The sequence below is a fragment of the Zonotrichia albicollis genome, chromosome 3, assembly GCF_047830755.1.
Source record: "Zonotrichia albicollis isolate bZonAlb1 chromosome 3, bZonAlb1.hap1, whole genome shotgun sequence".
In the NCBI taxonomy this organism is placed as follows: domain Eukaryota; kingdom Metazoa; phylum Chordata; class Aves; order Passeriformes; family Passerellidae; genus Zonotrichia; species Zonotrichia albicollis.
Genome location: NC_133821.1, coordinates 104,327,551 through 104,344,809, shown reverse-complemented (window position 1 = coordinate 104,344,809; position 17,259 = coordinate 104,327,551). Strand labels below are relative to the sequence as shown.

At 35.0% G+C, this 17,259-nt stretch overlaps 1 protein-coding gene across 3 annotated transcripts in view; it reads right to left on the bottom strand.

Moving 5' to 3' along the window:
- The window catches only part of PHIP (PHIP subunit of CUL4-Ring ligase complex), a 110,307-nt gene that overhangs the window by 8,237 nt on the left and 84,811 nt on the right, over positions 1-17,259 (bottom strand). For all 3 annotated transcript variants that reach the window (XM_074538339.1, XM_074538337.1, XM_074538338.1), the window contains exons 28-39: positions 15,445-15,556; positions 15,166-15,227; positions 13,498-13,653; positions 11,440-11,560; positions 9,693-9,818; positions 7,629-7,701; positions 7,185-7,235; positions 6,733-6,882; positions 5,124-5,276; positions 2,924-3,087; positions 2,168-2,448; positions 1,687-1,848 (exon numbers count right to left, since the gene is read on the bottom strand). In XM_074538339.1, the coding sequence (XP_074394440.1) occupies positions 1,687-1,848; positions 2,168-2,448; positions 2,924-3,087; positions 5,124-5,276; positions 6,733-6,882; positions 7,185-7,235; positions 7,629-7,701; positions 9,693-9,818; positions 11,440-11,560; positions 13,498-13,653; positions 15,166-15,227; positions 15,445-15,556 (1,611 nt within the window). The remainder of the gene's footprint in view (positions 1-1,686; positions 1,849-2,167; positions 2,449-2,923; positions 3,088-5,123; positions 5,277-6,732; positions 6,883-7,184; positions 7,236-7,628; positions 7,702-9,692; positions 9,819-11,439; positions 11,561-13,497; positions 13,654-15,165; positions 15,228-15,444; positions 15,557-17,259) is intronic.

Sequence of the window (17,259 nt, the reverse complement as noted above, 5' to 3'; positions counted from 1 at the left end):
AGTGATTGCCAATCTGTCAAAATCTAAGAAACCCAAAGTTGAGCTCAGAGAGTTTCATTCTACAATGAAATGACGATTAACTTCTAGTTGGATTTAGCACATGGTAGCTGCAAGGAAAAACCCCCAAGAAACAAAAAAGCCAGGAAAAATGCGGGGGGGGGGGGGGGGGGGGGGGGAAGAAGGGAAAAATGGGAAGAGCTGAAGGGTTTTTCTCAAATGATACAACACCAGTGGACAGAACGCCTATTTTGTATCTGCAACAGCAAAAGGTTGCTCAAGAAGCATTGGGAATGGTGCAAGGATCAGGAATGCTTCACAGTAAGTCATCTCTGGAGAAATAAAGATTTTATTTCAACCTGAGGTAACATCTTTTGTATCAAATTTGTACAGATTTCTCACACTAGCAGACAGCAGAATGTACTTGCTTGGAGACTTTTACAGGGTATGAGTTTTCATTATGTGAGGGGTAATCAATTTTCTCAGCAGGGCACATCACTGGACCTCTTAGAAAGATGTTCTGACACCACAGCCTTGCCTAAAATATGGCCAAGAACAGGCTCATAGCCAGCATGGTAGTTCCTGCAGCCCTTTCATGAAATACCTACACACAGCTTCTGCTGTGTTTGAATGTGCACCATCATGCACTAAAAGCACAGGCCTCCTCTGTCCTATGAGTGCATGTAAGGGGACAGGACCATGTCAACAACATTCAGAAATCCCTGACATCCCATCCTGTAACAGCTGCATATTTAGCCATGCAATATGGGAACAGCTGGGGCCCTTGTGAGAAAGCTTACAAGCAATGGACAGATGATTTCACTTATCAGATCAAGAGCTATTTTTTCAGAAGCATGGATGAGTAAGAAAGAACTCCTTGGGGAGAGGACTACAAGGAGCAGGCAGATTAATTAGATGGGACCCAATTTGCAGACTACTGTGTCCCCATTTTCAGAGAAAAGATGTTTAGTGGATCTACCTGCTTAAACCATCTTATGAACATTTCAAAGCTCCTTCTTAAACAGGAAAGCTTTCTGACTAGGAGATCCTATTTCAACCTCTACAGAAGCTTTGAATTTTAAGATATTCTGACATCAAAAGACCAATCAAGTTCACTCAAGAGATTTCATGAACTAGGTCCAAGCAGGTCATTCAAATATACTAAATAGGAGCAGTAAACACTTCATTGGTTTTTTTGCTGTGCCAAAAAATGAAAGAATGAATTTACAGCTGGGGTCCTCTGATCCTTATGCTTGCTGCTGCACAGAATGTCATCACACTCAGTGTTACTGACCCAAATATAACCCACAGAAGTTTTATGTGATTAAACACACAGGATTTAAAGTGCGACCATGCGGGAATTTAGAAACTTTTACATGACATTTGTAATAATTTAAATTAAGGTATTTGGAAAAGTAAATAATTCAAATTTCAATTGAGATGTTAACATTTCAAAATCATCTAAACAACAGTTATCACACCATGGAAATGGTGTTAAGAGTGGTCAAAACCGTGCTAATTCATCAAGAAGGAAACTAATGGTGACTGAGTTGTTTTGTTAGATTTCCCTACTCTGCTAAATCATAATGCATTCTAATTTCCCCAAATTACCACAACATAAGTACAACACTACAGTCACTACATCAATAACTCTGAGGGTGGGGAGGAAGTTCGAGAGAAATTTGGTACCTTGTGGATTAACAGTGGAAGATTTTACTTTGCGCTTGATTTGCTTCTCTTTCTCAGGATTTTCTTTTGTGGAGTTATTCCTAGTGTTATGACTGTAATCAGATGGGGAAGGGTTTGATAAAATATTCTGGTTCTTGGAATGTTTGGTTGAATTCTCCAGTACTAGAAGGACAAAAAGAAAAAAAAATTATCAACTTAAGTAGTTTTTACTACATTCAGTCCTGTTGGGCTAAAATGGAAGTCATGTTCTACTACAAAAAATTTGACTCTGTGGTCCAAAAGGCAGAAAGCTTCCTAGATAAAATGACATAACCTAACTTGTTCAATTTTCCTCTGAAGAGCCTCAAAGGCCCACCAGTTTGAAAACAGAACCAGTCTTAATGGAGAGAAATATACTAGATTTCCAAAGAGCCAGTTTTATTTTTAAAAACATTCATGGCTTAATTAATAGAAAGCCAAAACCAAAAGCACCCCAACTTGCCTGACTTTGCTGACCCTGCAGTAGTATTAGGCTTTGTAATTAAAGGCTTTATAGTTAAAGGCTTTGCTCCTGAAGAGGTGGAAGGCTGCTCTGTGACAGCCACGTCCGTTGTCCCCCTGTTGCTCCGAGTGCGCACGAGGGAGGCGGCCTCGGCGGCTTTGCCGTTCATCTGAGGCGCAGCGTGTCGCGGTGCTGCCGACCGTGCCGGTGCAGAAGATGATGAAGTGGCAGAGGTTTCTGCCTTCAGCTGAGGTTTTATTAATCTCCTCTTCCTTTCAGGGCTGCAAAAGGAGTAACAATTTGTATCCTGGATGACCACCTCGTCATTTTACAGGAATAAATAAAAGTAAATGCTAGTGTCTGAGATTGTGGGAGTAAAACAATCACCTCTGCATGAAGTATGTTAAAAATATGGCATTTACTGTGGAAATTCATGTAAGTTGTGAGCTTCTGGAAAGTGAATCTTTACAATAAATACTATAGTTATATGATAAAGCATGATGCCATCACTATCCTAACGATGCTGTTTTACTGTACACATTTAGCAGTTATTTGAATTTTAAGCACTTACACTAGGATAGCTCTAAGTAAAGTTTAAAACTCTTCCACATCATAGGGACTTGCATGTCAAAGCTACCATTCTGCAATATAGGGAATAGTAAAGGAAGTATTAAGAAAAAAACACACTAAGTTTTATTGTTTAGGTATGTCAAAATTTCACAGCATTTCATGAATACTGTAAAGGAATTCATGTACCTGGATGCAACACTACTGGAAACTGAGCTGCTTCTACTTCTTTTTTTCCTTCGTTTCTTTATTGTATTTCTTTTATGAAAGCGTAGGGCAGATTTATAATCTGATAAAATAGAACTTATGTGTTCTTCAAAGAAAGCAGAAAGGCGCAAGCTCATGCTGTAGATCTGAAAAGGAAAAGGCAGTAAACAAGTTTGATACTTTTCCAAAGTGTCCCTTTACTTATTTATCACTGAACGATAGCTAGAAAAGTAAAAAGTTATTTATATAGAAATGTTTTAGGGAAATTTATCATCTGTCTCAATAAATATATGCTAACCCATGTGTAGGTTTGCTTTAACAATTTTCATGATTTTGAAAAGTGTATCATAACTGAAGATGACACAGAAAAGGAAGAATTGGAAAAACAAGTCTTTCAATTGCCTTTCTAGACTGTATCCCTTTCTAATTTCAACAGAAATCACAAAGATAGATCCTTAAGGTAATTTTACTGTATCATACCTAGGGTCAAGAAATCTTATTTTCTGCTCTATTAGCTTGTATCCTTATATCCTATATTTGAACACTCTATTCCTTTTATAGATGAATTGATACTACAAGTAAGTTGGCTGCAACAGGTACAATAAATGTATTGGAATTATGTAGGTGCACTTTTTTTTTCCTGTCTCTAGACTTGGATGATTTACAGCAACTCCCAAATTCAGTTTAGATCACAAGTAATTATTTGAGCCCAGCTGCTATTCTGGGAACAGAATTAGTGACCTGTACTTTGAGGAGACACAGCACCTTGAATGAAAGACAAAGACAATATTGAACCAGTGCCTACCTAATGCCACACCAAACCATCTGAGCACCAGACTCAACAGGTTTGACTGCAAATTCTGCATGTGTTACTGGTGATAGCATGCAAAGGAATGTGAGTCTGATGTGCTAAGCAAAAAACAAGCTGATGACTTTAGGTTTACTGATCAAGAAAGCATCAGTGACATCAGTTTACGGTTCAAATAAGCATCAGTGTCATAAAGTAAGATGCTAAAAATATAAGTGCATGACATAGTATAAACATGACATTCAACTACATACTGCATGCACTGAAAGCATATAGGTTCTAGAATATTAAAACTCTTGACATTAGAACCTTCCACTTCCGAGTAAAACAAAAAAAGACAAATTTATTACTATACCTGTCTGTTTGGATGAAACAGGAAAGAAATGAAAATGTCAAAAGAATCTATAAAACCACACAAAGCTAAAGATAATGTCAGGTATGATGAGGTCAAGGAGAGAAAGAAAAACCACAAAAGAATCCAGACCTGCCCCAAAAGCCCTGCCATTTGCTGGAGATGAAAGAGTAATTCTTTTATAGGTTATGGCAGCCTCAACAGAGAGTGGGCCTGTCTGCTACTGACTGGAGAGTAATCACTGATCCTGCTAGTTACCTACTAAAAAATTTGTGCCCAAGTCTTAAAACAATGAAGTCCTAATGATTAACTTGCTATTTAGAACAGCCAAACATAAAAGCTGTTAATAATTCTGGTCTTAAAACCTAACACACATTATTAGAAGAAAAGCTACACCAAAGCCTTGAACCCATGTAAATATGCATCCATGGTTTAACTGCTATCAGACACTGCACCTACTACTGGCAGGACATCTCAGTACAAAGAGCTTTGTAAGCTGACACTTTGTGTAAACTGTCCTGTTTCCCAGAAGTCCTAAGAGCTTCATTACAATCCTAGTGCACAGTAGTGAACAGCACAGAATTTCAACATCCTCATCTGTCTATAACTGCATATTTCAGTTTGGGGCAACCTTCAAGGTAGAGGCTCCCTGGGTATTTCTTCTGAAAATCTGGTTTCTTCCCCAAAATATTGGTTAAATTTCACTATTTTACTCATAATCCTTCTTCTACAGAACTTTTTTTCCACGTGCTTTTCCATTTAGACCCACTTTCTAATATTTACTTTTGAAACACACATGCAGAACATCAGAATTTTTGATATTTAAAAAGCACACATTTCTTTCTCTTCAAATACAAAGCTGTAATAGTTTCTCAGAAATATTCATATTTTAAGATCAGAAATAATGAAACTTGTTTTTTAAAAGCAATCAAATTACACTGTCTCTCTGCTTTTACAGTCCTATATTTTTCAGAGATAAGTGTTCTTTCAAACAACAACAATGGAAAGCAATAAAATCTTACCCTTGATCTTTTACTTGGTGTATAGGCCTTGGAATTGCTGAAAATTAGTCTCACATCTTTACATAACTCCATTGGTGACTCGTAGTTGCCAGCTTCCAGTGTTTCTCTAACAGTAGCAAAGTCCATAGGAGTGTCAATAATATCTCTATAATCCTGTTTGGAAATAGCAAAGCAATTTATTACAGTTTTTCTCCCAAGCCTTAATATATAATTTTCATTAGGATGAGTTTGATAAACTTGTTTAAGCAAAATGTCCTCTTTAAATAGGTATGGAAGACTGCTGAAGATATTTTCCCCCTTTCCATTAATATACAACATAACTCCCTTGCAGCAGGGTCAAGGTTAGAAGTTAACTGATAGGTGATTTAATTAATTTTATAAATCTATTTACTGAAATGCAGAGCTCAGAATTTGGTCCTAAGGGTTGCATTTCTGACACACTGACATGAAGATAACAGTGATATGAAAGTGTGACTACAAGCCTTCTGGGCTGCTTAGCAGCTCAAACTTAGGACTAAGACTAATACTGTTCTCATATTAGCTTTAAAATATGAAGTTTGAATATTTGAGCCTGATCAGAGGCTTATCATCCTTTCTGAAACCTGAGCAGTTTCCTAAATGGAGGCCCAACAATTTATGAATGTAATGAAGTATCAAAAACTCCACAGGCTTAGGCAGGACCCAAGTCAAGGCAATGACAGAAATTTTTTTCCCAGACAATGGAAGAAACAGAGACATGTTCATACAAGGAAAAGCTTAAATACCAAATTTAACTAAAAAGCTTTAGTTAATCCATCAGAGCAAACAGAAGCTACAGGAGTGCCTCTGCATGTTAAACAGGCTTGTGACACCAGGGACCAGTGTGTTTCATGCCTAAGCCTAGCAGAGTGCTCTCTGTCAGCTCATTTAAGGATCTCAGATATACAGGGCTACTTGTAGTTGGCCACAGCATAAAGTTTAGGTTACATAAAAATAATGGTACCCAGTGGCTGCAGAAGTGCCATGACGGATCTACTAGTGATGTCTGAAAAAGAAGCATTTCTTTTCTCTAATTGAGACAGTTAATTTTGCCCAAGTTAATCACTCTGGAATAGTATTTTACAGAATTTTAGATACAGTAGAAGGAAAGCAAGCAAAATATTTGCTTTATTACTCCAAGTTTTCATATAATCTTACTTTTAGTTTTTATACTCTGAAATGAAACCAATGATCCTTGACAACACATCACATGCAGCAACCAAATATTAAGCATTTCATATATATGACCATTTTTCAGTCAGGAAAGGAGAGACATCTTAATTGCAAAAGCTGTAATTTACTTTAAAAGCTGTAATCTACTTAATAACATAAGCACCCCTGAATATAAAATATTTTCCAACAAAAGTATCTGAGAGAGCAGAGAAGTATTATTCGTTTAGAAATTAGTTGAAAAAAACCAGTAAACATTATTAAATAAGTGACAATGAAGTGCTGAAAAGAATTCTGTCACTACAGCTGCCTGAAGTTTCAATTGAAAGAACTAAAGAAATGGTCAAAGTTAAAAAAAAACAAACCAACCCACCACTTAACAACTGGATTATAACCTGTCATCTTGTTCTAAAATACTCACTGGATACTCAAGAAGATCCACTGGTTGTCGAAATGGTTCAGAGTCTTCACACTGAAAAATGAGATTCAGCAGCTCCTGGCATTGCTTCTTCCATGACTGAATGTCATATGACTGAGCCCTGTTACGCAGCCGCCGCTTTGGCTGATGGTCCTGAAATGACAATATTGCCTGGTGTACATTAAATAAACTAGCTGCTTTTACAAAATCTAATGGGGCAGTTACCCAGGATACAAATGAATTCACAACATGCAGCAGCAGAGACAGAAATACTTTTACATTGAACAGTTCAGGAGAACAACATATCACAATGTTCAAAACTTTCAAAATGCTGACATTACACAGTACTAGAAATAGTCAGTTTTACATTCCATTATTTACAAATACAATATAAACAAGGCAATTTCAGCAATGTAGCACTAAAAATATAAATTAAAAAATTTAAAAACATTTACCTTTCTTTTTCTAGTGGAAGTCCCCGGAACATTTGTGTCTTTCTCTTCTTCCTTTGAGCAAGATAATGAGTCGCATAAAAAGGTTAAAAAATATAAGCATATATGAGTAGGTGAGTTCTTTTATATTCTAAACTTATAATTTGAGTCTTTACAGTCCTACCACATCCTTCTGAGAAGCATTTCATATGACAGTCAATTTTGAGAACCTCTCAGCAATCTAAGCAGCATCCTCCAGCAAACTATTAAAGCTCTCTGCACTAAAGGAAGAAAGGAGGCTGGATTTTCACCCAGTTTCCCAGCTGACAAGAAGAAATGTTGTACTGACAGAAAAGTACACTCCACTTCCCAGCAGTGACTGAAAGCAGTACTTTGGTCAGTACAGGACAGACAGCAGTCTGGTTTCTCCAGTGTATCAATGCCAATGCCCAAGACACAACCACTTACCTCATCAGAGTCAGACAACACTTTCTTCTTCATTGCGTTGTATAATGGAATTATGTCATAGCAGCTCTGGTCTCTGTAAAAAGAAACAGAAGCTAACATTTATTTTCTATCACCTGTGGAAACAACTGTAATTTGCTTAGGAAAAGCAAAATATTTATGAAGCCATCTCCAAATAAATTGAGAATGTGTTTAGTGCTATATGAATACTAAGAAAATTGAAGTAATAAGTCAAGCTAACCATCTGCTCAAAAACTTGTAAAATATAGATCACTTAACAGTGTGAATGTTTTAAAATTAAAAATCATAATCCTTTACCATGCATTTGCCAGCATCAGAAAAATCTAATCCTGTACTATATAAAAGGTTTGAGGCTTGCAGTTTTTTAAGAAGCATTACAGTAAATTTATTGTACAAAAGTGCAATTTAATAATTTAATTTAGCACTCACAATCAATGACATTTGAAATGCACGAATGGAAGGACCAACACTGTTATTGTGTAAACCGGCATAATGAAATCAGCAAAACACGCTGATTCTCAATTCTTGATTAACATATAAAGCTCCTTAGAAAGGAAAGCTCAAAGGTGTTCTATTATGTAGCAATACAAACCACTGGGAAGAAAAGTGGTTTGTAACACTTTTACCACTTGTAACTGCAAACACTCAGCAACTCCACACGGAATCAGAATCTAATACAGGCTACTGCCATTACCACTAGAACAGCTGTGTGTGAGAGAAGGTAAAAACGATAAACTAACTGCAACATCCACCGCCCATCTTCAGCTCTTTAAGATACTTGAGTGATGTAAGAAACTAAGACATATATTCTCAGAGGCATCGAGATATTTCATTCTCATTAGAACCATGGGCTTTGCTTTCCACTGTCTAGGCCTTCTACCTTACAGTTACAACCATAAAGCCTGTGCTTTACATGAATTGCTAGTTCACTTAAATTAGTATATTAATAGAGTCAAGCTATAGCCCATTATTAAATAAGAACATCCAAGAATATCCACTAATTTAACTAAGCCAATTAAAAACATACACTTTGAAAAACTCTGAGCTACATACACTTTGAAAAACCCTGAGCTGTTTAATTAATCAGAAAAAAACATGTAGGACAAAGATGTTAAAGAATAAAATTAGTAACAGAAAAGCCCTTTAGATATGCATGTGTTCCTAATGGTAAATACTTCATTAAAAATTTTAATGTCTAAAGCAGTTAAGTGTTTTACATTCTCCAGCAAATATTAGAAATCACAGGCACTAGAGAAATAGAAGATTTATTTATGGACTCAAAGTCCTAGATTTCCAAATACTAAACAGAGTTCTAATGTTTTTTAAGAACACACAAAATAAAAAAGAACTATATTCAATTTAACACTGACAAGTGAAATCACTAAAAATGTCACAATTTTTGTTAAACTAATGAAGTATCTTGCTGTGTCTGCAAGGTGGAAACGGCAGTGCTCACTGTGTACGAGCAAACCAAAGCTGTGGGCACAGTAACTTCTTACAAACTTCAGCTCTGCAGATGTGTCAACTGAATGAAAAATCTTAAATATTTGTCATTGAGTTTGTCTACAGATAACAATAGAATGTTTGAAAGACAGCTACGACTTCAGTTGACTACAAAGCCTTTAATTTTTACTTTGCATGCATATAAGACAATTTTCAAAACAATTATAAATTGTAGTCTAGATTTCAGATTTATGCTAACACAGCCAGTATTCAACCTCAAAATTAGAACTCTTAACTTACCAATGAATATATCTGTATCTCCATGAAGATCTGTAACTCCATGAACTCAAACCCATTTTTATCATTTAGGAGAAAGTTTCTCAAAATAAAATGCCATGCCAATATATGCCTTTCAATGTATTACAAAACTTGTTTTGCAAACTTATGAATTCTTTGTCAACATAAGCTGTATTCTTTTCTGCCTCAACAGCAGACAACAGGTTTATTTAAAGTGCAGAACTATCTTACTTTAAAATTCCAATCTAAAAAGGCTCTTGCCTTGATAAGAAATAGGAATAACAACAGACCTACTAAGCAACTCACTTTATGAAGTGTAGCAGAAGATCTGTGACAAATTTGGCAGATTTGACAATAGGGCTTCCAGGTTCGTTAAATGTGTGAGTATTGTGTTCGATGTACCGCACTTCCCACATTAACGAAGAAAGGCGCCTGTATCAAAACAGTTACAGGAAAAAAAAGGAAAAAGAAATAAGGGCAGCTTCTAGCAATATATATGAACAGGGGAAAAGACCTTACAGCCCTCTTCTCATTCACCATTGTTTTTTCTTACATCAGAAAATGTGCACATCGGATATTCTGTCCTGAGTGACCAGCAGCAGGCAGCTTCCTCTGGCTTCCCATTCTTATGTTCTATTCTGTGGTAATCCCTACAAATGGCTTTAAGAGCATATATTCACTTCAGCTTTTATTTTTCCTTTATGATATATATAACCCATTCTACATAGCCTGTGAACTCAGTTAAGGATTAACAAAATAGTAATAAAAATGTTTTACAGTGTACCTTTATCTGACAGACAACAATCAGATTTCCCCTGATTTAATAACCTAACTATAGAATAGTCACATTATAAAATATTATGCACAAAAGCAGAATAACTGAAAAACTAGATCCAAGTATTAAAAAAAAGGTAAAATAGGAAGATAGTAATGACTGATGGCATAAAAGTTACAGTTTTAAGGTAAACCTCATGAAAAATCACCAAAAATCAAAAGTGATCTGAACAATCCACTAAATATAAATATAAATTACTGCAAAGTGCAACAATATGGTTGCTTATTACCTAACTGGGCCTCAGCAATATTACAAACTAAAAAAGCCCATTTATTTAAGATGTGTTGATTACAAAAAACAACTGCTTTCTCTTTAGACAATAGAAACAAAATCCAGCAAAAAGTTCTCCCTATCTGACAGCAAAGCAGTGCATTATAGAAGAGAAAGTTGAATTACCTCATATGACACAATAAACACGGAATTCAATATTGCAATAGAATGATAAAAACCAGATGTGCTATTTTGAAAATGAAAAAGCAAATTTAGTTTAGAATTCAATCTTCATTCACCATGCAAAAAGCATTAAAAATTAATTTTGAAATTTGGCCTGAAACAAAATCTATCCATATTTATTCAAAATAAACTAAAGCAACACTGATTTTAAAAATAGAACAAAAACTCAAGGAAACTGAAGTAATTTAGAGAACTATATTCCTATATAGATATTTACTAAAAAAAAAGAAACCCACAGCAATTGAAATCACAGTTTAAGAAAATATCAAAACAGTATCAAAAAGTATAAACTTTTTTGTTGCTGTACCACAACTCAGAAGTTCAACACCAATAATTCAAGAAGTCAGATTCTGTGTAGCTGTTCAAGTGATATAAAAATATTTTTTAATGCACATCAGGACAAAAAAACCACTTGAGATATTTCTAACATCTCTCTTATTAAATTTTGAAAGTACTTAAAAATTATTAAGTGGAAACTTTATCCTTTGGACTAAAAGTTACTTTACTAACCCTGTAAATTTGAATCTCAGATGGAACAAGTCATTTACATAATCAGGAATTTGAATGCCATGTCATTCTAAAATACATTTTGGAGGTGTTCAATCCTTTGTTGAGTTTTAGGAAATGGAAACCTAGATCAAGAATAGAAGATGAAAGGAAATAAAAGCACACACCCGTGCCCACCTCCTAGTTTGTGTGACAAGACAGAAAGCTAACAAAAATAAAGCTGCTGGTAGATCACAGCAGAATTGAGAATAGTCTCACCTGTAAAATCTGCTTTCCAGTCTTTGTTTAATGGTACTGAGGTCTGTGGGATAAGCCACAACAGTGCAATACATTGGGTAAGCCTGAAGATCCACTGGTGCCACAAATGGAGAAGCAATATCTAGATGAAAAAAAACAAGCAAACCACAAAACCCTCAGTGTTATGTACCACAAAGTTCCATAGCAGTTTTGAGATTCACCCCCCTGCAACATAAGCTATTTCCTCCTGTTTGAAATGCACAGCAGTTTCCCAAAAATAACAGTAACTAAATATTCCAAATGATTACTGATATCCTAATTTAGAGTGCTTGCTGAGGTTCTGTTGTGCATCCCATTGCTGCAGTGACTGGGTGCCCGTTATGTTATGCATGAAGCACCACACTCCCCAAAGGCATAGCCAAGTGAATATTTGAAATATATGCATTTGAAAAGTATAAAAATTATACACAGATGAAGGCATGCAATTCAGTATCATTATTTACAGCACAGGCTCATTTCATTTCACTTTATATTGCCACTCTCACATCTTTAAACAAAGCAATACATTAAATTCCTGCCATAAAAGCTACAGTGCTATTTCAGCCTCTGTAAGATGTGGGTAAAATCCATGCTCAAAGTAAACAGAAACACTCATTCCTATCCCTACCTAAAAGCAAGGAAGCCTTCCAAAATCTATCCAATATAGTGCTAGAGGACTGCTGAGCAATTTAATCTGTGCACCTAAACAACCTTGCTTTTTCCCTCCTGTACTTAAAATCATCATGAGGGCTTAGACACATCATTCTACCATCTTGTATCTCAAGGAAAAAATACTGCAATACAAAACCATAAAATCATCTTTAAAAGTATCAAAAATCTTTAAAAACAGAAAATATGCTGCTGCTAAAAAGACTGCTCTTCTTCTTAAAGCTGTTTACTTACTCTTTTGAATGCCCTAGCAACTCCTACTTTGTACCAATATGCACCACACCCGCTGCAGCCAAATCCCAAACTGAGTGCTCTACCATACACCATAATGCAATATATAAAATGATTACTCTTAGATGGCACAGCAAAAACAACTCAAATTTCATTTCCTCAGAGTTTTAGGGTTTTTCAACAGAAATCTCTAATTTGTCCTACTACACTATACAGATAACCCTTTTGTTTAGGAAGCAAAGGGAGGCTTCTTATGCAGTATATCATCAAAGAAACCATATGGAATATACAGGTAATCAGAATTATTTCAAGAGTTGAGAGGTTTTTGGCTTTTTTTGAAACATAAATCTTACTTTGCATTAAGTGCTTCAAAAATCAGTTAAATAAAGCATCTGTGACTTTTATATTTAATGCATGACCACTGTTAGCCCAAAACCTACGACTGCTGATTGAACATCTTTTGATCCCCAAAAAGACATACAGAAGACTTATAATTCAGCCTGTATTTACTGATGGATCTCCATCCAGACATCCATCTGTGATCAGGTGAATTTTGCAGCAGTGTGTTAAACATTTTAACAATTACTTTTTCAGAAGCTGCCTATAAAGAAAAATTGTTCCACAACTAAATAGCAAGTAGCTTTCCTAAGGTAAATCAATTACTTTGCCCTCAACATTTTATGTAATTAAAGACATGTGGGGAAGAAATCAGGAATTACCAAAGGGAAAATCCACACATTATCCATTCATTATCTAAGTAAATCTATGCTTTTTTCCTCCTCCCCCATATGTCCATAATGTAGTTAATATTCACTTAATCATAAAGGTTTTAATTTTAACCCCAACAGGAGATTCTGGTAGCTAAAGTTAAAAAATCAAGTAACTTGCTATTAACATATAAAACCCAAACCCCTAGCATATGTCAAATTATCTACCAAAAAACAACAGTTACCTTGGGAAACAAAAAAAAAAAAAAGTAGGTTTCATAAGTACTCACTATTAAAAAAAAACTTCAAAAATGTTTAATGAGAAAGTTTTGTTGTGTTTTTTATCACATTCATTTTGGTAATTTCAGAAGTGCTCATGATCATAGTCTGAAAAACATCAACTACAAACATACACATAGTATTCAGAATTTACCTAGAGTCATAAGCTGGTTTATCCCTGCAATAATTCTGTCACACTCCTCATCTCGGGCCCTGGAACCCCACTCTCCATCCAAAGGTTTGTAGAGCAGTGTTCTGCGTTCATCGTCAGTTAAAGGAACACTAGTTCCCAGTTCTTCTGGAAATACAGCTGGAACGAAATACGAAAATTAAATAAAACATCAATGTTTGTATCTTGTGTAATACATATACTTGTAAATCAAAGATATAATGAAATCATTTTTATAAATGCATAGCCCTTGATTTGCTCAAAGACATTTTGGATGTATCCAGTATCCTTTCTGTATATTATGCTGTGTTACATTTAAATGCTTACAATGCAGTTTGGTGTAGAGATCCTCCCTGAAATTACAAATACTAATTGTAAAATTTATTTTAGAACAAAGTCAGACACTCATTTATCACAGTTAAAACTTGTGTTTTGGTTTTGGAATTATTCTGTGTTTAAAAGCCAGTATTTTTGGCAATAAGTTCTTTTGGTAAGGAATGGTGGATGATTTCCTGATAGTTTAAGATAACTTTGACATTGCTGCTAAAACATTCTCCAGGTAGTGGTTCTACATTGCCACAGTTTTGAGGTCAAATGCTAAAATGACTGCTCCTGAGTATGCAAATTAATAGTCTTATCACCTTAGCATCCTTGAGGACCTACCAGTTTTGACAATTTATACTGTAACAGCAGATTTTTCAAGTATGATGTTAAGCAGTCCTCTTAACAGTTTTTAACAAAAGTTGATTTTGTGAATATAGCAAAAAAATCAGATTCAGGTTTAGTTATCTTAATCAATATTATCTGAAAATTATTTTTCCTTTCTTAAGACAACAGGAATTGGCCTTGACTAAAAAGTAAACAGGGGCACTCTATTTTAATTATTTATTTTAATCATGTTATCACTCTAACACCTGTCTTTTACTTATGATAAAGAGGTACCCATTAAAAGAAGGACTGAACCAAAATAAAAAGTTGAAATGAACACAATTACATTTAAAATAATTAAGAATTATTTATGCTTACTTTCAAGACAATATAATCAAATGTTTCATGGAAAACACAAGGAAAAATGCTGATTCTACTTTGATTTTTAACAAGAATTCTATGAAGTCTTAGAAAAACCCAAGCAACCAACCAACAAGCTGTGAAGATGTGAATAGTGCCCATGCTATGCTGTCCACCCTGCAGCCTGTGTATCTGCTACACGTGCTGGGCCAGGGGGAGAGGAAAATGCTGCTATTACCAAACTCTCTCACAGGCACAGGCTGCATCTGCAATGCACTGAATGTCTGCAGAAATGCTGGCATATCTTAAAGCAGCAGTTTCCTCAAGCTGACCTTGGGCATAGGTGTATCTTCATAATTGTACAAAGAGTTAAGTTTAACTGCACATTATCTATAGCAATTTTTGTATGATTTCTATTTTCAACATCACTCAGTTTATCTAGCATGGCTGTTTTTTCCCATTTCTTTTATCTTGATTCCCTTTTAGTTTATTGATTGATTTAAAGATATTCTTTAAATGCAACTGTTTTGTGGGCCTTCTTCCCCCTTCCCCCAAGAAACAGGATTGTTTATGTAAAACCATATAACATATTTTTTCTTCTTAAAATACACTTGTAAAGCAAATTATATTAATAAAGTAACATACCATTACTTGGTATCAGCTCCATGTCCCAAGGGCTCATCTTCTCAGTATCACCATTGTCCCAGCTTAAAAATAACCACACTTAAATTATCCACTAATATTGCTTCAACAATGTAATTATTTAGTGTTTGTAACAAAACTGTAACTTATACACCACAGAATATTATAATAAACTGGTACAGTGAAATGCATGACTGAATTTAATGAAAGTAAGTTTCTCAGTCAGTACTTCAAATGAAGGAACTAATTAACATAAAAAAGATTGAAGATAAATTTGCTAACCAGACATTGTAGCACTGAAATAAGCTATCAGGATAATCAGGCTGAAGAGGTTCCTGGCTTTCAATTGTTCCAAACCACCAAGCATCATCTATCACTGACCTGAAACGATCACCTAGGTAAGAACAAAAAAAAAATTTCATTAATATAAGGCATGTACCCTCCCAGAAAAGCAGGTGTAGATATATCTGGCTTGATTCTGAATACAGAAATCCTTCTGAACATTTACAGCCTCAGCAGGCAAGCATGAGTCAATGCTCAGTTAAAAACTAACAAAACTATTACATTCTTTTTGAAGATTGTTTTTTAACCAAAATGAAAGTTAATATGGCATTTTAGAAAAATAATGATTTGCAAATCTACCTACATATTCTTTACTTGTGAATTTATTTCTTAATTTCATATAAAAGGTAAGACATTTCAATGCTTTAAGACTCCTTTAAATCTCAAATCTACTTGCATTAAATGCTACATGCTACCTTAAAATAACTGAGCACTGTGACACTTCTGTATGGGGAATATTTTACAAGCTGCTGAGCTCGTCCTCCTTCATTTCTGAAGTGCTTTTTCAGCAATGCAAATGTAACTCAAGAGGTTCATTCTCTTTACTATGCAGGCAATCTGACTGATAATAGAATAAAATTTATTAAAGCTTGCTCAAAAGGTTAGCAAAGTAATTTACTGTGACTTGCAACGGCTTCACTACCACAAAACATTCATGCAGCTGAGAAAAAAGGTCAGAAGCATTATTAAAAAAAATTACACATGAGAATGCATGTATTACACACCATCATAAATGCTAACATTTTCTATAACACATGCCACAAAATTAAGAAACAATTTTAGTGTAGTATTCTGTTCAATATAAGAAAAAATGTAATTTAAGCTTGAGATTCCAAGAACTACACATTTTTATGTGGGATTTGAATATATACACACTCTCAGCTGCTGCAGTATTTGTTCCATTTCAATACATCCACCCTCTGCCCAAATGCTTGCTGAAGTTGTCTGAAATAATAGGAAGTAAATCTATTCTCAAAAATGGTCTGCTTTCTTTACTGCATTTAAAAAAATATTGAATTTAACGGATCACTAGTAATTTGGGACAATTATAAAGCTTCTATTAATAATCATAATTGTGCTGAATAGAATCAAGTAAACCAGAAATACGTGAAATGCAAGATCAAAAATGTAAATAAGGGCCGATGTTTTATTTTGAATGAATAATTTATTTGCTGAAGAGCTATAAAATTACAGTTTTCCAATATAGCCTTTCCTAGAGATCAGTTTTACAAAGAAACATCCATAGGTACAACTAGGAGTGGCTTCACTGAGCTGAACATAAAGCAGATCAAAACCACTTAAAGAGGCATATACTGGCAGCTGCTTCTAAGTTCTCAAGAGCCACAGCATTCCTACAGACAGAATGCTAAAGCAGAAAACAACATGAGTGAAAGAACCATCTCTGCTTTCCCCATGTTCTCTGTGCTACCTCATCTATGCAGGAAGCAGTCAAAAATCCTTTAGAAGAAGCTGGCTCTAGTGTAATTTTCCAGAACTGAGTATCCCTGCATAATGCTCACTTGAAGATAACAAAAAATGCATGTGCAACTCACAGTGGCTGCTATGTGAGAGACAGGCAAGCACACCAGTCTAAGACATGAAGCTGCAGGAGTACTACTGGGATAGCTTTTAGCCCAAGTATTAAACTCTTTAATACTTGGGCTAAACTGATAGAAGTTTAAATATATCTTACTATAGTTAAACTTGAATGTTAACTACAGTAAGATAAAGATATGCAGTAAATAGAATCTGAAT